This window comes from Heptranchias perlo, unplaced genomic scaffold (assembly GCF_035084215.1).
Source record: "Heptranchias perlo isolate sHepPer1 unplaced genomic scaffold, sHepPer1.hap1 HAP1_SCAFFOLD_668, whole genome shotgun sequence".
Lineage (NCBI taxonomy): Eukaryota > Metazoa > Chordata > Chondrichthyes > Hexanchiformes > Hexanchidae > Heptranchias > Heptranchias perlo.
The window spans coordinates 25,648-47,291 of record NW_027139697.1 but is presented as its reverse complement, the minus strand read 5'-3'; the positions used below and the strand labels follow the sequence as shown (position 1 = coordinate 47,291).

The following is a 21,644-nucleotide window of genomic DNA, read 5'->3' as shown; positions in this document are numbered from 1 at the left end:
CTTATTATGAAAACCTCCCAGCAGCACAGCGCCACTGAAACAAACTGCTAACTTCTCGCTGTTTAAGAACATGCAGTTAACACATCCTGACATGATTTCTGTGTGAATCTGGGTCATGCATTTCTGATTAATGATACAGGCTTTAGGACAGAAACATGGCAGGGTCATCGCCGAACACTGAAATACCCTGCAGCTAGAAGAAAAACCACAAAGCTACTTGCTCCGTAAGCACAATGGCATTTGTTGCATGACTGGGTCACTAATGGGTGATGAATAGTGCAGGCTTTAGGACAGAAATATATACAATCACCTGCGACCACTGGAGTGACCTGCAGTCATAAGAGGGGGAAAAACATTGATACAAATTCTAATCCCCCTTCCCCCCCCCCCCATCTCCTCCAAAAAAGTGAACCATGATTAAAACAGAAAAAGCATTGGATTTAATATGATGTGGAGATGCCGATGATGGACTAGGGTGGACAAATGTAAGGAGTTGCACAACACCAGGTTATAGTCCAACAGCTTTATTTGAAATCACAAGCTTTCGGAGCTTTGCTCCTTCGTCAGGTGAGTGAAGGGTTCCATAAAGGCACCGCATATATAGTCAGAGAACAATGCCTGGTGATTACAGAGAGTCTTTCCAACTGCCCCCTATCACACCTCGGCAGAGAGACAATCACAGCAATCAAAGGAGTGGATGGTGTTCAGACAGGTTAGCCAGGGAAACATTACATCCCAGAATACTGAATACACAAGGGGTCAGATCACAAAGACAGAGAGAGAGAATGACCAGTTGTATTAAAAACAGATAACTTTTTTTTCGCTGGTGGGGTTCCATGTAGCGTGACATGAACCCAAGATCCTGGTTGAGTCCGTCCTCATGGGTGCGGAACTTGGCTATCAATTTCTGCTCGACAATTTTGCGTTGTCGTGTGTTTCGAAGGCTGCCTTGGAGAACGCTTATATGATCTTATCAAATAACTGAATTCAGGGCCCCTGCTATGAACTCAGGTCTGCCGTATACCTTTTCAGGTTCATTGGTGTTAGTTGCTCCCCTAAGCAGTCTGAGCACCTTGCTTTTACCGGAGGTGATGCGCACTGCCCATATCTATTTGTATGATGGTGTGACTTGGGAGTGTAACCCCTTGTGACCTGAATCAGATATCTGTGTATTTTGCATGCGTATTTCTTCAATCTCGCCAAAACAATCCAAGTTAACGCTAGATGAAGTGAGGCTTGCTTTGAAATGTTAATCTGCTTTACTCCGCAGCAAGGTGAACGTACAGAACAGTAGCTATGATCAAATTTACTTGGTTCAATCGATACAACTTAGCTCTGAAATAACATTAAAATAATGCATATGCTACACTGCCCCACTTCAGTGAGTCATTTGCTTGACTTAAACAGACACTTACCTTTTGAGTCTACCTTTTCTGAGGCCTTTTGACCTCAGCAGTTTCTCTGTTGCAAAAGCTAGACTGCCTTTTTAAGGTCTCTGACACCCAGTTTTATTCCTGACTGTACAGCTAAAAAGAGATCAAAAACCTTCCAACACAATGGGTGAAAAGTGTTTAGCAATTTCAGAGATGAGCCACCAAATTACTTACTATTTACAATTGATTAGGAAACATCAAGGTTAGCTCATTAGCATCTTAAGTACCTTTCATTTGCAATAATGTACTATGCCTGTAAAATAGAACTTTTTAAGTAACTTTTTTTCCAAATATTTTATGTAAAAAATATGATGAACAAAATCCTGAAACATGATAGCCGTTAATGCACAAGTGTCTGGGTTGGATAAGCATCGCATGCAAATTGCTAACACTATATATCCTGTATATAATTCTTTTTCACATTCTCTTTGTGGTCTCGTCTCTGAGTCAGAAGTTTGTGGGTTCAAGTCCCACTCCAGAGACTTGAGCACAAAATCCAGGCTGACACCCCAGTGCATTACTGAGGGAGTGCTGCACTGTTGGAGGTGCCGTCTTTCATATGAGACGTTAAACTGTCTGACCTCTCAGGTGGAGGTAAAAGATCCCATGGCACTATTTCAAAGAAGAGCAGGGGAGTTCTCCGAGATGTCCCTGCCAGTATTTATCTCTTACCCAACACATAAAAACAAATTATCTGGTCATTATCACATTGCTGTTTATGGGATTTTGCTGTGTGCAAATTGGCTGCCGCATTTCCTACATTACATGAGGAGAGATTAAGTAGATAAGGCCTGTATTCTCTAGAGTTTAGAAGAATGAGAGGTGATCTCATTGAAACATACAAAATTCTTACAGGGCTCGACAGGGTAGATGCAGGGAGGATGTTTCCCCTGGATGGGGAGTCTAGAACCAGGGGTCACAGTCTCAGAATAAGGGTAGGCCATTTAGGAGTGAGTTGAGGAGAAATTTCTTCACTCAGAGGGTGGTGAATCTTTGGAATTCTTTACCTCAGAGGGCTGTGGAGGCTCAGTCACTGAGTACATTCAAAACAGAGATTGATAGATTTCTAGATATTAAAGGCATCAAGGGATATGGGGATGGTGCAGTAATATGGCGTTGAGGTAGAAGATCAGCCATGATCTTGTTGAATGGCAGAGCAGGCTCGAGGGGCTGGAAGGCCTACTCCTGCCCCTATTTCTTATGTTCTTATATTACAACAGTGACTACACTGCAAAAGTACTTCATTAGCTGTAAAGTGCTTTGGAACATTGTGAAAGGTGCTATATAAATACTTTCTTATTGGAATCTGCTTTGAAATGCAGCAGTTAGTAGTTACTGCTAGGCCACGATTCGCAGGTGAGGGTGAATTATCCCATTGCCAAAGGGAGGAATTACTGCTGGCCAAAGAATAAAAATTGTCTAACCAGCATGACGCAGACCCAGACTCTTCACAGTGAACAGCTGATCTTGGATAGTGCCGACTAGGGAGGTGGTTGCTGGGGAGCGGGGATTAAAATCTGAGAAGTTATTCGTGCAATAAAAAAAGAAAATGCTGGTAACACTCAGCAGGTCAGGCAGCTTTTGTGGAAAGAGAAACGGAATTAATGTTTTAGGTCAATGACCTTTCATCAGAACTGGTCCATCAGAAGTTACTTGTGCATTGAGAAGTTTAGGGAGGGAATTCCAGAGCTTAGGGCCTCTGGAGCTGAAGGCACGACCACCAATGGTGGAGCGATTAAAATCGGGGATGCTCAAAAGGCAAGAATTGGAGGAGCGCAGAGATCTTGGAGGGTTGTAGGGCTGGAGGAGATTACAGAGATAGGTAGTGGTGAGGCCATGAAGTGATTGAAAACCAGGATGAGAATTTTAAAATTGAGGCGTTGCCGGACTGGGAGCCAATATAGGTCAGTGAGCACAGGGTGATGGGTGAATGGGACTTAGTGCAAGTTAGGATACGGGCAGCAGAGTTTTGAATGAGCTCAAGTTTATGGAGGGTGGAAGTTGAGAGGCCTGCCAGGAGAGCATTGGAATAGTCAAGTGTAGAGGTAACAAAGGTATGGATGAGTGTTTCAACAGCAGATGGGCTGAGGCAGGGGCGGAGACAGGCGACATCACGGAGGTGGAAATAAGCAGTCTGGGTGATGGAGCGGATAGGTGGTCGAAAGTTCATCTCAGGGTCAAATAGGACGCCATGGTGGCGAACAGTCTGGTTCAGCCTCACACAGTGGCCAGGGAGAGGGATGGAGTCGGTGGCTAGGAAACGGAGTTTGCTGCTGGGACCAAAGACAATGGATGTTGTCTTCCCGATATTTAGTTGGAGGAAATTTTTGCTCATCTAGTACTGGATGTCGGACAAGCAATGTGTCAAATGAGAAAAAGAGGAAGGGTCGAGGGAGGTGGTTGTGAGTTAAAGCTGGGTGTGGTCAGCGTACATGTGGAACCTGACATTAAGCAAACGTGTGCGTGCGTGTGTGTGTGCGCGCGGTGAGTTGGGGGGGGTGGGTGCGGTATTGATTCTTGACTTGTTTTTGGTGATCGAGCTTCAGTGTGATTCCAAGATATCTAATGCTTATTTTTCTGACACAGGTCCAGTCTTCTGTGGCAGTGGGGACCCCTGACTATATTTCCCCTGAAATCCTGCAGGCCATGGAAGACGGCAAAGGAAAGTACGGGCCAGAATGTGATTGGTGGTCACTAGGCGTTTGCATGTATGAAATGCTTTTCGGGGAGACTCCTTTTTACGCTGAATCTTTAGTAGAGACTTACGGGAAAATCATGAACCACAAAGTGAGTGCCTCTCTATTCTCTCTCCATTCTAGCATGTTTTTCATGTATTCTCCTGTCCGATGTCAATATGGCTGTAATCACATTTAGTTCCTAACAGATTCACTTGTAACCGAAGATTTAATGAATCTCCCGTAAGTCGGAGAATGTGCTGCTTTATATGGACAGGACTATCATGCCATGTCAAATGGTGTGTCTGTGTATCCTTTAAATGGATGTGCTGCTTTATGAGGAAGGGAACATTTGGCCATGTAAAATGGTGTCTGTCTGTCCCTTTAATAGATATGCTACTTCATAAGGATGGGAACATTATGCCATGTAAAGTGGTGTGTTGGTGTCGACTTCTTTATGGCTTGTAGTTCTTGAAGTGAATGGTGGGTTCAGTGATAGGACAGGCTAGTGAAAAGAGCCCTGGGTTTGTTTGATTGATTGGTCAATTAACAAGTTGGAGATAGCATGGAAACTGGTATGTTTTCAGAGAGAGGGAGCTAAAACACACCACGGCTTTGCAACTCCTAAGTTCAGGAGGTTGAAAGTGTAAATAATTGTAAAAATCATTCTTTAAACAGTTTAAACATTCCTCCAGTTACACCTAGTGTGGAACTGTTGCATTGTTTTTAGTTTATTTTAACATACTTCCCCATGGTCTGCTGTAGCTGTTGGGAAAGTAGGAGTGAGGGCTGGGAATTGATAATGTAATTGAATCAGCCAATCGGAAATAATTTTAAAAAATTGGTTAGAGTAGAGTAAATTTTGGGGAAGTTGCAATAAATTTAACTGATTAAAAGTCATTGAGGAAGGTGAAAAAGGTGTGACAGATGCCGTCCTTTTACAGAATGTTTATTCGGAAGACTTTTGATACATTATCACAAATGCATCTCCTGTGCCACTGCTCATGCTAAGCCAGAGCGTCCGGCCTCTCTTACTAGTCCCTGTTATCTTTGTGTTGCTGAATATTCTCTGTCTCTCTTGTTTTCTGCTTCCCTCCACTGCGTACAGTTTTGGTCTCCTTACCTAAGGAAGGATATACTTGCCTTAGAGACAGTGCAATGAAGGTTCACTAGATTAATTCCTGGGATGAGAGGGCTGTCCTATGAGGAGAGATTGAGTAAAATGGGCCTAGATTCTCTGGAGTTTAGAAGAATGAGAGGTGATCTCATTAAAACGTATAAAATTCTTAGAAGGCTTGATAGGGTAGATGCTGAGAGGCTGTTTCCCCTGGTTGGAGAGTCTAGAACTAGGGGTCATAGTCTCAAGATAAGGGGTCGGCCATTTAGGACTCAGATGAAGAGAAATTTCTTCACTCAGAGAGTTGTGAAACTTTGGAATTCTCTACCCCAGAGGGTTGTGGATGCTGAGTCATCGAGTATATTCAAGACTGAGATCGATAGATTTTTGGACACCAAGGGAATCAAGGGATATGGGGATCGGGTGGGAAAGTGGAGTTGAGGTAGAAGATCAGCCATGATCTTATTGAATGGTGGAGCAGGCTCGCGGGGCCATATGGCCTACTCCTGCTCCTATTTCTTGTGTTCTTTTCTCCTTCTCCCTGTGCTGTCTCCTGCTTCTCTTTCTCTCCTTTTTGGCTCTTCCTCTCCTGATCTGCCATTTAATGAGATCATGGATGATCTGATTTTTACCTCAACTCCACTTTCCTGCCTTTTCCCCATATCCTTTGACTCTCTTGCTGATCAGAAATTTGTCTAACTCAGCCTTGAATGTATTCAATGACTCAGCCTCCACAGCTTTTTGGGGTAAAGAATTCCAAAGATTCACGACCCTCTGGGAGAAGAATTTCTTCCTCATTTCCGTCTTAAACGGGTGACCCCTTATTCTGAGAATATGCCCCCTAGTTTTAGATTCCCCCATGAGGGGTAACATCCTCTCAGCATCTACCCTATCGAGTCCCCTCAGCATCTTGTATGTTTCAATAAGATCTCCTCTCATTCTTCTAAACTCCAATGAGTATAGACCCAACCTGTTCAATCTTTCCTCATAAGACAACCCTTCCATACCCGGAATCAACCTAGTGAACCTTCTCTGAACTGTCTCCAATGCAAGTATGTCCTTCTTTAAATAAGGGCACCAGAACTGTACGCAGCACTCCAGGTGTGGTCTCACCAGCACCCTGTACAGTTGTAGCATGACTTCCCTGCTTTTCTCCTCCATCCCCCTAGAAATAAAGGTCAATATTCCGTTTGCCTTCCGGATTACCTGCTGCACCTGTATGTTGACTTTTTGTGTTTCATGTACGAGGACACCCAGATCCCTCTGTACCACAGCATTTTGTGATATTTCTCCATTCAAATAATATTTTGCTTTTTTATTTTTCCTCCCAAAGTGGATGACCTCACCTTTTCCCACGTAATATTCCATCTGCCAAATTTTTGCCCATTCGCTTAACCAGTCAATATCCCTTTGCAGACACTTTGTGTCCTCATCGCAACTTGCTTTTCCGCCTATCTTTGTATCATCAGCAAATTTGGCTACAAGATACTCTGTTCCTTCATCCAAGTCATTGATATATATTGTAAATAGTTGAGGCCCCAGCACTGATCCCTGCGGCACCCCACTAGTTACAGATTGCCATTTTGAGAATGACCCTTTTATTCCGACTCTATGTTTTCTGTTAGTCAGCTAATCCTCTATCCATGCCAGCATGTTCCCCCCAACACCATGAGCTCTTATCTTGTGCAGTAATCTTTTATGTGGCACCTTATCGAATGCCTTTTGGAAATCCAAATATACTGCATCCATTGGTTCCCCTTTATCCACCCTGCCCGTTACTTCCTCAAAGAACTCCAATAAATTTGTCAGACACGATTTCCCCTTCATAAAACCATGTTGACTCTCCTTGATTGTATTATAAGTCTCCAAATGTCCTGCTACTACTTCCTTAATAATGGATTCTAGCATTTTCCCAATGACAGATTAGGCTAACAGGTCTATAGTTACCTGCTTTCTGTCTCACTCCCTTCTTGATTAGGGGTGTTACGTTTGCGGTTTTCCAATCCGCTGGGACCTTTCCAGAATCTAGTGAATTCTGGAAGATTACAACCAATGCATTCACTATCTCTGCAGCCACTTCCTTTAAGACCCTCTGATGCAAGCCATCAGGTCCAGGGGACTTGTCAGCCTTTAGACCCATTAGTTTACCTAGTACTTTTTCTCTTGTGATAGTGATTGTTTTTAGTTCCTCCTTTGCCCCTTGATTTTCTACTATTATTGGTATATTATTAGTGTCTTCTACTGTGAAGACAGATACAAAATATCTGTTCAATTCCTCTGCCATTTCCTTGTTTTCCATTATTATTTCCTCAATCTCATCCTCTAAGGGACCAGTGTTTACTGTAGCGACCCTCTTCCTTTTTATATACTTGTAGAAGCTTTTACTGTCAGTATTTATATTTTTTGCTAGTTTGCTCTCATAATTTATTTTCTCCCTCTTTATTATTCTTTTAGTCATCCTTTGCTGGTTTTTAAAGTTTTCCCAATCTTCGGGCTCACCAGTAATCTTTGCCATGTTGTATGTTTTATGTTTTTTCTTTTAACCTGATACCATCCTTGACTTCCTTAGTTAGCCATGGTTGGTTCACCCTTTTTGTGGAGTCTTTCCTCCTCACAGGGATATATTTTTGTTGCGAGTCATAAAATATCTTTTTAAATGTTTGCCATTGTTTATCCACCATCATACCATCTAATCTGCTCACCCAGTCCACTTTAGCCAATTCCGCCCTCATTCCTTTATAATTGCCCTTATTTAAGTTTAATACAGTAGTTTCAGACCCAAGATCCTCGCTCTCAAACTGGATGTGAAATTCTATCATGTTATGATCACTGCTTCCCAAGGGATCCTTTACTTTAAGATCATTAATTAATCCTGTTTCGTTACGCATTACCAGATCCAAAATGGCCTGTTCCCTGGTTGGTTCCCTGACGTATTGGTCTAAGAAACAGTCCCTAATACACTCTATGAACTCCTCCTCAGGGCTATTTTTGCCAATTTGATTTGTCCAATCTATGTGAAAGTTAAAATCGCCTATGATTATTGCATTACCTGTTTTACAAGCCCCCCTTATTTCCTGATTAATACTTTGCCTTACAGTGTAGCTGCTGTTAGGGGGCCTATATACTCGTCCCACCAGTGATTTCTTTCCCTTGCTGTTTCTTACCTCCACCCAAATTGATTCGACATCTTGATCTTCTGAGTCAAGATCATTTCTCACTATTATACTAATCGCATCCTTTATTAACACAGCTACCCCACCACCTTTATCTTTTTCCTATGCTTCCGAAATGTTAAATAACCTTGAATATTTAGCTCTCAACCTTGGTCACCTTGCAACCACGTCTCTGTAATGGCCACGAGATCATACCCATTTGTTTCTATTTGTGCCGTCAATTCATCTATCTTATTACGAATGCTGTGCGCATTCAGATAAAGAACCTTTAATTTTGTCTTTTTACCATTCTTTCCTACCCCGGCCCCATTTGCCAGTGCACTCTTATGTTTGTACGCTCTGTCCCTTCCTGACACAGTCTGTTTATCATTACCCCCATCACTTTCCTGTACTACTTCCATGTCCTTTCTCTTTATCAATCTAAATTTCGCCCCACCTGAGCCCTCCCCCCCCCCCCTCTATTTAGTTTAAAGCCTTCTCTACCGCCCTAGTTATTCAGTTTGCCAGAACACTGGTCCCAGCATGGTTCAGGTGAAGCCCGTCCCAGCAGAACAGCTCCCTCTTTCCCCAGTACTGGTGCCAGTGCCCCATGAATCGAAACCCACTTCTCCCACACCAATCTTTGAGCCATGCATTCATCTCTCTGATCTGATTTACCTGTGCCAATTTGCTCGTGGCTCAGGTAATAATCCAGAGATTATCACCTTTGTGGTTCTGCTTTTTAATTTCGTCTGCTTCTCTTTCTCTTTTCTGCTTCTCTCTGTCTACTTCTGTTTCATTTTTCTGCTTCTCTGTCCTCTTTTACTTTTCTCTCTGCCCTCTTCTCTTTGTTTTTTCTATCCTTTCGGGTGGAAAGTGGTGAGGTGCATGTGCAGGTTGCATTTGATGCATCTTCCAGTGACGATTTACAGGAAAAGTTCAGCCTGCAGCCCTCGGCAGCTGCCTTCCCATCCCCCCAACTCTGTCCCTCTTACTTATCCCACCATCTCTTTGCTCCCATCACTTCCCTTACACAAACTTTTTCCCACTATCCTCTTCCCTTCACACCACCCCTCACTTCCAGTGTCTGCATTACCCATTTTCCCTTTACATCCCCCCTTGTTTGCTCCCTGTCACCTCCCTTCCCTCTAACCCCTTCATTCCCTCTTCCTCACTTCCTGTCAGCCTCCACCTCTTCAGTCTGCCACACAATAATTCCAGTGAAAAATAAGTTGAAACTAAAGGGGTGTGTGTAGATATGTTAATATATTCATTTTATTCATTTGTTTACCTTGTGTTTCAAAATTCTCTGTTTCTGGCTGTGATGCTGTGCGTGACAATCCTTGGGGCCTGTTGCTTGGTACATGATGCTGGTTGTGGTTTGCCAACTTAGAGGTCATGGAAGCCACGGGAAGGATGAGCAGAGATGTGGAGGGTGAATGTTCTAGCCTGCAGCCTGTGCTTTCAGGTTGGAACTGGACTTTTAGCACCTCCTGAGTGTTACCCCAGAAAATTTGGAGAAACATGTCAACAAGTGTCACACATGTATCAGGAAGCCGATGTCAACCGTGTTTTAGGCCTGGCTATTTTATAATGCTTTAACAACTGGTTCCTGGAAGCCTCTTGTTTCAAACCGTGTGATTAACTTCCGTGTTTAACTCCTCCGCAACCAGGAACGATTCCAGTTCCCGATACAAATCACTGATGTCTCCGAAAATGCCAAGGACCTCATCCGGAGGCTTATCTGCAGCAGGGAGCACCGGCTGGGTCAAAACGGGATCGAAGACTTTAAGAAGCACCCATTCTTTGCCGGCATTGACTGGGACAACATCAGAAACTGTGAAGCACCTTACATCCCCGAAGTCAGCAGCCCCACAGACACGTCAAACTTTGACGTAGATGACGACTGTTTGAAAAATTCTGTAAGTTTGTTCACGCGGGTCTGTGTGTGGAGGGATGGACTTTAGATTGGCTGGTGGGGATGGAATCTGGAAGAATCAGCTCCTTCTAAAGTGAGCCCACGTCTCTGACAGTCAGTCTTCTTGCAAGTTTACCCTCCGAATTTTCTATACAACAGTGAGATTAAAAAATAAAATGAATTTGTCATTCTGTAGAAGAGTAAAAAAAAATCTGCAGAAGCTGAAATTCTGAAATAAAAATAGAACATGCTCGAAGTACACAGCAGATCCATCAGCATCTGAAAGAAAAAAACGTTTTATCTTTTCAGTGTCAGTGAACGTTTTGTACATTTCCAACATTTTCTGTTTTGTCGCATCATTCTACTGCATATCTGTCTCGCCAGCTTCTTAAAGGACAAGTTAAGTGCAGGTTCTGAAGTTTTTCCCTGCTCTTCATCTCCCCAACAATATCCAAGTTAACCCCAGCATGAATGCTGCACCTAATGTCAGCTGACAAATCTTGGAGTGTTTGAGAGTAAATAAAGGTGTCCATGAAACTTTAGGATTGAAGAACCAAATGGAAGGCTGACTAAATTTATATACTGGGTATTTTACATTGGAAATACTTAACCATGCACTTAACTTCTCGTTTAAGCCCTAAAGCGTCTCTTAATAAAGTAAATGGTTGCTGAAGACTCATTCGCACAATATATTTTCCAGCACTGACTCTCTTTCTATGTGATACTGTTCAGTCCATCGCTTGTTTAAACTTTCTGGAGACCACACTGACAGATCAGCTGTGCATTAGAATCCTAATTGGCTTAAATTTTCTGAATAAGTTACGAACCATATTGTCAAAGTAGAATTTTTCTGGTACTTGGTTTTGAAATATGTTGCTTACTTTTCCCTCCCCTTTCTCGCTGACGCTCTCTGCCCCTCACTGACACACTCTGCCCCTCGCTGACGCTCTCTGCCCCTCACTGACACACTCTGCCCCTCGCCGACGCTCTCCGCCCCTCTCCGACGCTCTCCGCCCCTCTCCGACGCTCTCCGCCCCTCTCCGACGCTCTCCGCCCCTCTCCGCCCCTCTCCGCCCCTCTCCGACGCTCTCCGCCCCTCTCCGACGCTCTCCGCCCCTCTCCGCCCCTCTCCGACGCTCTCCGCCCCTCTCCGACGCTCTCCGACGCTCTCCGCCCCTCTCCGACGCTCTCCGCCCCTCTCCGACGCTCTCCGACGCTCTCCGACCCTCTCCGACGCTCTCCGCCCCTCTCCGACGCTCTCCGACGCTCTCCGACCCTCTCCGACGCTCTCCGCCCCTCTACGACGCTCTCCGACGCTCTCCGCCCCTCTCCGACGCTCTCCGCCCCTCTCCGACGCTCTCCGCCCCTCTCCGACGCTCTCCGCCCCTCTCCGACGCTCTCCGCCCCTCTCCGACGCTCTCCGCCCCTCTCCGACGCTCTCCGCCCCTCTCCGACGCTCTCCGCCCCTCTCCGACGCTCTCCGCCCCTCTCCGCCCCTCTCCGCCCCTCTCCGACGCTCTCCGCCCCTCTCCGACGCTCTCCGCCCCTCTCCGACGCTCTCCGCCCCTCTCCGACGCTCTCCGCCCCTCTCCGCCCCTCTCCGACGCTCTCCGCCCCTCTCCGCCCCTCTCCGACGCTCTCCGCCCCTCTCCGACGCTCTCCGCCCCTCTCCGACGCTCTCCGCCCCTCTCCGACGCTCTCCGCCCCTCTCCGACGCTCTCCGACGCTCTCGGCCCCTCTCCGCCCCTCTCCGACGCTCTCCGCCCCTCTCCGACGCTCTCCGACGCTCTCCGCCCCTCTCCGACGCTCTCCGCCCCTCTCCGACGCTCTCCGCCCCTCTCCGACGCTCTCCGCCCCTCTCCGACGCTCTCCGCCCCTCTCCGCCCCTCTCCGACGCTCTCCGCCCCTCTCCGCCCCTCTCCGCCCCTCTCCGACGCTCTCCGCCCCTCTCCGACGCTCTCCGCCCCTCTCCGACGCTCTCCGCCCCTCTCCGACGCTCTCCGCCCCTCTCCGCCCCTCTCCGCCCCTCTCCGCCCCTCTCCGACGCTCTCCGCCCCTCTCCGACGCTCTCCGCCCCTCTCCGACGCTCTCCGCCCCTCTCCGACGCTCTCCGCCCCTCTCCGACGCTCTCCGCCCCTCTCCGACGCTCTCCGCCCCTCTCCGACCCTCTCCGACCCTCTCCGCCCCTCTCCGACGCTCTCCGCCCCTCTCCGACGCTCTCCGCCCCTCTCCGACGCTCTCCGCCCCTCTCCGACGCTCTCCGCCCCTCTCCGACGCTCTCCGCCCCTCTCCGACGCTCTCCGCCCCTCTCCGCCCCTCTCCGACGCTCTCCGCCCCTCTCCGACGCTCTCCGCCCCTCTCCGACGCTCTCCGCCCCTCTCCGACCGCTCTCCGCCCCTCTCCGACGCTCTCCGCCCCTCTCCGACGCTCTCCGCCCCTCTCCGACGCTCTCCGCCCCTCTCCGCCCCTCTCCGACGCTCTCCGCCCCTCTCCGACGCTCTCCGCCCCTCTCCGACGCTCTCCGCCCCTCTCCGACGCTCTCCGCCCCTCTCCGACGCTCTCCGCCCCTCTCCGACGCTCTCCGCCCCTCTCCGCCCCTCTCCGACGCTCTCCGCCCCTCTCCGCCCCTCTCCGCCCCTCTCCGACGCTCTCCGCCCCTCTCCGACGCTCTCCGCCCCTCTCCGACGCTCTCCGCCCCTCTCCGACGCTCTCCGCCCCTCTCCGACGCTCTCCGCCCCTCTCCGACGCTCTCCGCCCCTCTCCGACGCTCTCCGCCCCTCTCCGACGCTCTCCGCCCCTCTCCGACGCTCTCCGCCCCTCGACGCTCTCCGCCCCTCTCCGACGCTCTCCGCCCCTCTCCGACGCTCTCCGCCCCTCTCCGACGCTCTCCGCCCCTCTCAGACGCTCTCCGCCCCTCTCCGCCCCTCTCCGACGCTCTCCGCCCCTCTCCGACGCTCTCCGCCCCTCTCCGCCCTCTCCGACGCTCTCCGCCCCTCTCCGACGCTCTCCGCCCCTCTCCGACGCTCTCCGCCCCTCTCCGACGCTCTCCGCCCCTCTCCGACGCTCTCCGCCCCTCTCCGCCCCTCTCCGACGCTCTCCCGCCCCTCTCCGACGCTCTCCGCCCCCTCTCCGACGCTCTCCGCCCCTCTCCGACGCCTCCCTCTCCGACGCTCTCCGCCCCTCTCCGACGCTCTCCGCCCCTCCTCCCTCTCCGACGCTCTCCGCCCCTCTCCGACCGCTCTCCGCCCCTCTCCGACGCTCTCCGCCTCCTCTCCGCCCTCACCTCTCCGCCCCTCTCCGCCCCTCTCCGACGCTCTCCGCCCCTCTCCGACGCTCTCCGCCCCTCTCCGACGCTCTCCGCCCCTCTCCGCCCCTCTCCGCCGCTCTCCGCCCCTCTCCGACGCTCTCCGCCCCTCTCCGACGCTCTCCGCCCCTCTCCGACGCTCTCCGCCCCTCTCCGACGCTCTCCGCCCCTCTCCGCCCCTCTCCGCCCCTCTCCGACGCTCTCCGCCCCTCTCCGCCCCTCTCCGCCCCTCTCCGACGCTCTCCGCCCCTCTCCGACGCTCTCCGCCCCTCTCCGACGCTCTCCGCCCCTCTCCGCCCCTCTCCGCCCCTCTCCGCCCCTCTCCGCCCCTCTCCGACGCTCTCCGCCCCTCTCCGACGCTCTCCGCCCCTCTCCGACGCTCTCCGCCCCTCTCCGACGCTCTCCGCCCCTCTCCGACGCTCTCCGCCCCTCTCCGACGCTCTCCGCCCCTCTCCGACGCTCTCCGCCCCTCTCCGACGCTCTCCGCCCCTCTCCGCCCCTCTCCGACGCTCTCCGCCCCTCTCCGCCCCTCTCCGCCCCTCTCCGACGCTCTCCGCCCCTCTCCGACGCTCTCCGCCCCTCTCCGACGCTCTCCGCCCCTCTCCGCCCCTCTCCGCCCCTCTCCGACGCTCTCCGCCCCTCTCCGACGCTCTCCGCCCCTCTCCGCCCCTCTCCGCCCCTCTCCGCCCCTCTCCGACGCTCTCCGCCCCTCTCCGACGCTCTCCGCCCCTCTCCGACGCTCTCCGCCCCTCTCCGCCCCTCTCCGCCCCTCTCCGCCCCTCTCCGCCCCTCTCCGACGCTCTCCGCCCCTCTCCGACGCTCTCCGCCCCTCTCCGCCCCTCTCCGCCCCTCTCCGCCCCTCTCCGACGCTCTCCGCCCCTCTCCGACGCTCTCCGCCCCTCTCCGACGCTCTCCGCCCCTCTCCGACGCTCTCCGCCCCTCTCCGACGCTCTCCGCCCCTCTCCGACGCTCTCCGCCCCTCTCCGACGCTCTCCGCCCCTCTCCGACGCTCTCCGCCCCTCTCCGCCCCTCTCCGACGCTCTCCGCCCCTCTCCGCCCCTCTCCGCCCCTCTCCGACGCTCTCCGCCCCTCTCCGACGCTCTCCGCCCCTCTCCGACGCTCTCCGCCCCTCTCCGACGCTCTCCGCCCCTCTCCGACGCTCTCCGCCCCTCTCCGCCCCTCTCCGACGCTCTCCGCCCCTCTCCGCCCCTCTCCGCCCCTCTCCGACGCTCTCCGCCCCTCTCCGCCCCTCTCCGACGCTCTCCGCCCCTCTACGACGCTCTCCGCCCCTCTCCGCCCCTCTCCGCCCCTCTCCGCCCCTCTCCGACGCTCTCCGCCCCTCTCCGCCCCTCTCCGCCCCTCTCCGCCCCTCTCCGCCCCTCTCCGCCCCTCTCCGACGCTCTCCGCCCCTCTCCGACGCTCTCCGACGCTCTCCGCCCCTCTCCGCCCCTCTCCGCCCCTCTCCGCCCCTCTCCGCCCCTCTCCGACGCTCTCCGCCCCTCTCCGACGCTCTCCGCCCCTCTCCGACGCTCTCCGCCCCTCTCCGCCCCTCTCCGCCCCTCTCCGCCCCTCTCCGACCCTCTCCGACGCTCTCCGCCCCTCTCCGACGCTCTCCGCCCCTCTCCGACGCTCTCCGCCCCTCTCCGCCCCTCTCCGCCCCTCTCCGCCCCTCTCCGCCCCTCTCCGACGCTCTCCGCCCCTCTCCGCCCCTCTCCGCCCCTCTCCGACGCTCTCCGCCCCTCTCCGACGCTCTCCGCCCCTCTCCGACGCTCTCCGCCCCTCTCCGCCCCTCTCCGCCCCTCTCCGCCCCTCTCCGCCCCTCTCCGACGCTCTCCGCCCCTCTCCGACGCTCTCCGCCCCTCTCCGACGCTCTCCGCCCCTCTCCGACGCTCTCCGCCCCTCTCCGACGCTCTCCGCCCCTCTCCGACGCTCTCCGCCCCTCTCCGACGCTCTCCGCCCCTCTCCGCCCCTCTCCGACGCTCTCCGCCCCTCTCCGCCCCTCTCCGCCCCTCTCCGCCCCTCTCCGACGCTCTCCGCCCCTCTCCGACGCTCTCCGCCCCTCTCCGACGCTCTCCGCCCCTCTCCGACGCTCTCCGCCCCTCTCCGACGCTCTCCGCCCCTCTCCGACCCTCTCCGACGCTCTCCGCCCCTCTCCGCCCCTCTCCGCCCCTCTCCGACGCTCTCCGCCCCTCTCCGACGCTCTCCGCCCCTCTCCGCCCCTCTCCGCCCCTCTCCGCCCCTCTCCGCCCCTCTCCGACGCTCTCCGCCCCTCTCCGCCCCTCTCCGCCCCTCTCCGCCCCTCTCCGCCCCTCTCCGCCCCTCTCCGACGCTCTCCGCCCCTCTCCGACGCTCTCCGCCCCTCTCCGACGCTCTCCGCCCCTCTCCGACGCTCTCCGCCCCTCTCCGCCCCTCTCCGCCCCTCTCCGCCCCTCTCCGCCCCTCTCCGACGCTCTCCGCCCCTCTCCGCCCCTCTCCGCCCCTCTCCGACGCTCTCCGCCCCTCTCCGACGCTCTCCGCCCCTCTCCGACGCTCTCCGACGCTCTCCGCCCCTCTCCGCCCCTCTCCGCCCCTCTCCGCCCCTCTCCGACGCTCTCCGCCCCTCTCCGACGCTCTCCGCCCCTCTCCGACGCTCTCCGCCCCTCTCCGCCCCTCTCCGCCCCTCTCCGACGCTCTCCGCCCCTCTCCGACGCTCTCCATACTCCAAATTCAGCACTGAATTCTGCCATTTGCATTTAACGCTAGGCTGTTTTGAATGGGGCCAAGGCAGAAGTGGGTGAGGTGAAGGGACCCGAGGGTGTATGTGTTTTGCAAAGCCGAGCTCCCTGTTTACTGGGAGAGAGGGACATTGGGAAAACCACAGTTCTTACAGCCTACATAACAACTGTCATGGCACCCCAAAAATACGTAATTCATTACATGATGTCATTCTTTCTGTGAGGCACGTTGGGATGAGAGATTTATTAATGAAGAACCATTATCTTCAAGTGAAGACGAAAGGGAAGACTGTCCTCCATAGGGTGATTTAGACTGTCCCTCATAATCCTTCCTTCGCACACTGCACTTGCTGCAGCAGGATTGCTCTATCAGTAGCTAATCTTATCAAATGAGAAGAGTTTATTAAGCAACAGCACACATTTTCAGTGAGGAAAGGAGCTGGAAGCCATCATTACTTAAACTTGTTTCTAATGGCAATCCTAAGTGTAAGACATCGAAACAAGTCAGTTAAACTTGCCTTTTGTTCTATTTCAGGAGACGATGCCTCCACCTACACACACCGCTTTCTCTGGGCACCACCTTCCCTTCATAGGGTTCACGTACACCACTAACTGGTAAGTGCAGTGAGTATTTTACTGTGATATTGTGCGGAGGTGCAGGTTATAAACTTCCAGCTGCACCTTCAGCATCTAATGTAAAACAGTGACGGAGGGGCTTATTTAAATTGTACATGCAAAAAAATAAAGACTGTATCAAACTTGAAGAAAATAACTTGGACCAAGTGATTACTCATATCAGTATGTCTCATGATAAAGCTCTGTTGCTCTGTTTCTAATGCTCTACGCTTATTAGACACATCTCTATTCTAGCCTCATTTGTTATACTCTCCCTGATTAAAAGGCTTTCTGTTCTGGATTGGTTGTTGCTTCCTTTATTTCTGGGATCTGGATGCAAATCCAGTCCTAACTAATGGGATGAAAGTCACCTCCTCCTTCTGGACCCTACAGAAAGTAAATTTGGGGCATTCTCAATCTGATGGTGTCCCTCAGCGCAAACTGCCTACAGTTGTACACTTCTACCATTAAATTGGCAGTCTCAATCAGGGAGACCACAAAAATTACCGGTGAGAGAAATGGAGAAATTCGCACTGGTGCAGAATAAGTTTGGGAATAAAGAACAATGTTGGGATAAGAGTAGAAGCAGTTTTATTCAGCAAGGTTTGCATTTGGGCATGCTGGATATCATCTGGCAATGTTTAATGCTGACATTGGGCACCTTCTGGAAGAGAGATATTAGCAGGCTGACACTCCGTGTTCTTGTACTGCGAAAAGGAGTGCCCAAATTCTTTGAGAACAAACACTGTGAGGAAGGGTTTATACCTTTATACCTGAAACCTTATACCTGACTCATATTTTCTCAAGAGATGCTGCCTGACCTGCTGAGTGTCTCTAGTGGTTTCTGATTTTGTTCCAGATTTCCAGCATCTGCAGTATTTTGCTTTATGTTGACGACATTGAATGAGATGGGTAGCAGTAATCAACCTTGCCTCACTCCTCTTTTGGGAGAGAGATGGGTTTAGTGAGTCCCACATCTACCCGTACACAGATCTTGCAGCTGGGGTGCACATCCCAGATAAAATCCAAGAATTAGCCATGCACTCCCATAGCTTCCAATTTCTTCAAGAGGGCACTAGGACAAAAGCCTTATGAGAATCGATGAAACTTGTGACATTCCCCAATCTTGTACAAAGTCAACAACCTATCCCACACATTCCTCATGAAAGTGAAATCTATTCTTTTTCCTTTCTGATTACTCTGTGGCTCTGCAAAGCATTTGATACATATGCCTTAACAACCCAAAAAACATCTGAAGAGCTACTTGTATTGGTGAGATTCATTGATAGCTTTTGGTCTTACTAGGATCCCCCTTGTGGATAGAAACCAAAACTCTGAAACACCAAGGGGGTGTGTGCGTCAAACAGAATCTAGCCACCAGCCTCAGAAGGGGTACTTCCAAGGTGAATCAGTAGTTCGTGGCTCTGCTCTTCAAAAGCTTTGTATAAGAAATAGGAGCAGGAGTAGGCCATACTGCCCCTCGAGCCTGCTCCGCCATTCGGAAGGATTATGGCTGATCTTCGACCTCAACTCCACTTTCCCGCCCGATCCCCATATCCCTTGATTTCTTTAGTGTTCAATTGCAGACTTCCACTTGGCCCCCATTCTTCACAAGCAGCTTTTAGGAATTCAGCAGGAATACTGTACACGCAGTACACTTTCTTCCAGATTTTCTAATCTCCATACAATTGGGGCCATAATGTGGCCTGTTGGATCAGATGCCAACTCTGTGTAGTACCCTCTCCAGATCCAGCGGATGCCCTTGTATGTTTGTTGAAGGACACCAAACTGGAAGAACTATTTTGACCATGATAGAACCATGGAAGTTTACATTGAGGGAGGAGGTCATTCGTCCTTTCGTGTCTGCACCTGCTGTATGCTACAGCAATCCAAATCTAATCCCACTGCCCTGCATTCTTTCCATATACCTGTATTTGCCTATAGCAAAGCATTCCATATTTCAACAATGCTCTGTGTAAAGACATTTCCCCTAACCCCTCTCCTCACTCTCTTAGTAATAATTTTGAATTGATGCCCTCTTGTCACTGACTCCTCAACCAGATTAGATAATATTTCTCTATTCACTTTTATCAAAATCCTGTATAATTTAAAAAAACATCTGTTGCACCTCCTTAGTCCACTGTGCTCCATTAGAAATACTCCACTCTGTCCTCATAACTGTAGTTTTCTATCCCTGACAATACCTGGAGAATATATGCTGTGTGCTCCCTGTTGCTTTAATGCCTTTTCTAAAATGGGGCCCAAAACTGCACACAGTAGTCTAACTGTGGCCTAATCAATATTTTGTGTAAATTCTTTATTACTTCTTTGCTTTTGTAATTTATGATTATCTACTAATGTAGCTGATGGAAAATGATTTATGGTTACTTCAGCTTCAGGGTAGCATTGTCAATAGATAACTGGGTCTTCACTATTTTCACCGGTTTGCTGCTGTTTTTAATCCACCGTAAAAGAATTACATAGTTGTAGTCCAATTCCAGTTCTTAAAATTGTGCTATAAACTTCAAGAGCAGATCTGTGTAGCAAAACAAAAGAAAGAACATGCATTTGTATAAGCCTTTCATGCCCTCAGGACATCCCCAATGAAGTAGAAACAAACTTTGTTACTTTGCCCACTGTAATGTCAGTATTTGCACAATTGTTAAGAGTTGGAAAAAAAGAAAAACATTTCTATATTTTCTCCATCTTCGGAGTGAAATCAAAGGTGTTTGTCATTTCCTTCCCATAATAAATCTGCCATTGTGGCATTTTGATTCTCTGTTGGTAATTGATGACTGCCTAGCCTTCATAGCTTCTTGTATTGCAAAACTTGTTCTTCGCTACGCTCTGACGAGAGCTCCTGAAGCCAGACTCCACATGGGACCAACTCTGATCTGCCCATAATCTGCCAATAAATTGCGATCTACAGACTAGGAGCCATTGATCTGAAGTGTACTGAAAGTGGAGCACCAAAGAGGAACAGTTTTTCTTCAAAACATGTCCCCCAATGTCTATTTCTTTTTTAAATACTTTCTTTTAAAGGGGGAGCATACTTTGAATAGAAAGTATGACCCCAGGAAAGTCGGCTGAGGATGTAACATACCCCTATGGCTGTATGTTTTACTGGGGTTGGGTGACTCTGGAGCAGCTCTCGGGCAGGTCCAAAGTTGTGGCCTCCCCTTGGCAGTCAGCGGATTTGCTCTCTAGAATGCAGTGGGCTCCTCCTAGTCGGTGAAGTCATGAGTGAACGTGAAGCAGAGACCCAACATGGTTGGTCTATGATATTATGAGAAATTTGTTGCTTCTTCAAAAAAAATTCAAACTATTTTTAAGCATATATACAATAGGAAATACCGCTCCTAGACTTTCCCAATTACTTAGTTTGTCACAGATCTGGTTATAAGTGTTGGTTACTTTTAAGGCACAGATGTAAAATCCATTTGGCTGGGCATTTTTGTGAGGAGTTGTGCTTTTTATTGCAGTGCTAATTCCAGCACTAATACTTAAATGCTTAGATCTTGTTTTGCTTCACACCAGTAATTCTTTACCGCTTGTGCAGAGTTTATTTTTTAATGCCTTGGTTTCCTTCTCAGTATTCTGTCCGACAGAAGCAGTCTGAGAGATGCTGCTGGATCATCCTCAACTGATGTTGATATCAATGTTCAGCGGACATTAGAGGACAGCTTAGCGACGGAGGCTTACGAGAGGAGGATACGACGTTTAGAACAAGAAAAACTTGAACTGAGTAGGAAACTTCAAGGTGAGGGTTTGGCTGCAAAGGGACTGCCCGGTTTGGGGACATTATTAAACCACATTCCTGCTGCCTGAAAAATCATTAAGCTAAGCCACCTTGTTGAATTTACAAGCTCATAAGATCGGTTTGTCTGAAGAAGGTCCTTCAGCCCACTTGATCTCATCCTTCCGGAATAACATGAGCTGCTTCCCATTACAACTTTATCACCCACCTGGACAAGTGGACTGTCTGGAGTATCATTTATTCTGTTCAACAGTAGGAATGTAGAGATGCAATTGTTCATGGATTATCTTAAATTCTTGGTTTGGTACCTTTTTCAGTGAAGGGCTAATACAATAAATCCATTATTGTATTAGCTCCGGGAGAAAGACGACAGCCAAAGATGCAGCTATTACTCATCTTTGGCACATGTCCTGTGTTTCTAGCCTGGATAGAATAATTTGGTTGGGAAAGGCCTCAGAGAACTCCCAATAAGAGAGCAAAGTCACACTCAATCAGATGACAAAGATCAAGCAGTTAAAATAGGGAGGAAAAGTCACAAAGTGTCCCGTTCCCCCCCCCCCCCACTGCTGCGAAGGCTCTGAATCCATGGAGGATCCGGTTCCGCAGGTGCTGGCAGCTCTCTGGTGTCTCACCCAGGTGGCCACTCCAAGTGTGAGCCCAGAAAGTGAGTGTTAGAGAGTATCACAGCCGAGCCAGATCCTGGTTGTCACCTGTGGTTCCACGTATACTTTCCAGCAAGAATCATTGGATAGCAGGAGCAGGATCCCTAGATACTTCTCCTCTCCAGCCCAGTGGCATTGAGGCCAACTACAGCCCAGGCTAGGAATTAAAGCTGGATCCATTTTCTCGAATAATACACAGGTACCTCTCTATCAAATTTTTCTCCAGGTACTTATCTCACTTTCTTGAATTTATAGATACAATCACACCATCTGCCTTCTTTGACAGTCCATTCCCTC

General features: G+C 50.5%; 1 protein-coding gene across 1 annotated transcript in view; it reads left to right on the top strand.

Annotated features, from left to right (window-relative positions):
* Positions 1–21,644, top strand: part of LOC137318230 (serine/threonine-protein kinase MRCK alpha-like) — a gene marked incomplete at its 3' end in the record, with an annotated part of 94,541 nt that overhangs the window by 49,022 nt on the left and 23,875 nt on the right. Inside the window, exons 4-7 of the mRNA XM_067981161.1 lie at positions 4,020–4,220; positions 10,051–10,299; positions 16,849–16,928; positions 20,522–20,688. Coding sequence (XP_067837262.1) covers positions 4,020–4,220; positions 10,051–10,299; positions 16,849–16,928; positions 20,522–20,688 — 697 coding nt within the window. The remainder of the gene's footprint in view (positions 1–4,019; positions 4,221–10,050; positions 10,300–16,848; positions 16,929–20,521; positions 20,689–21,644) is intronic.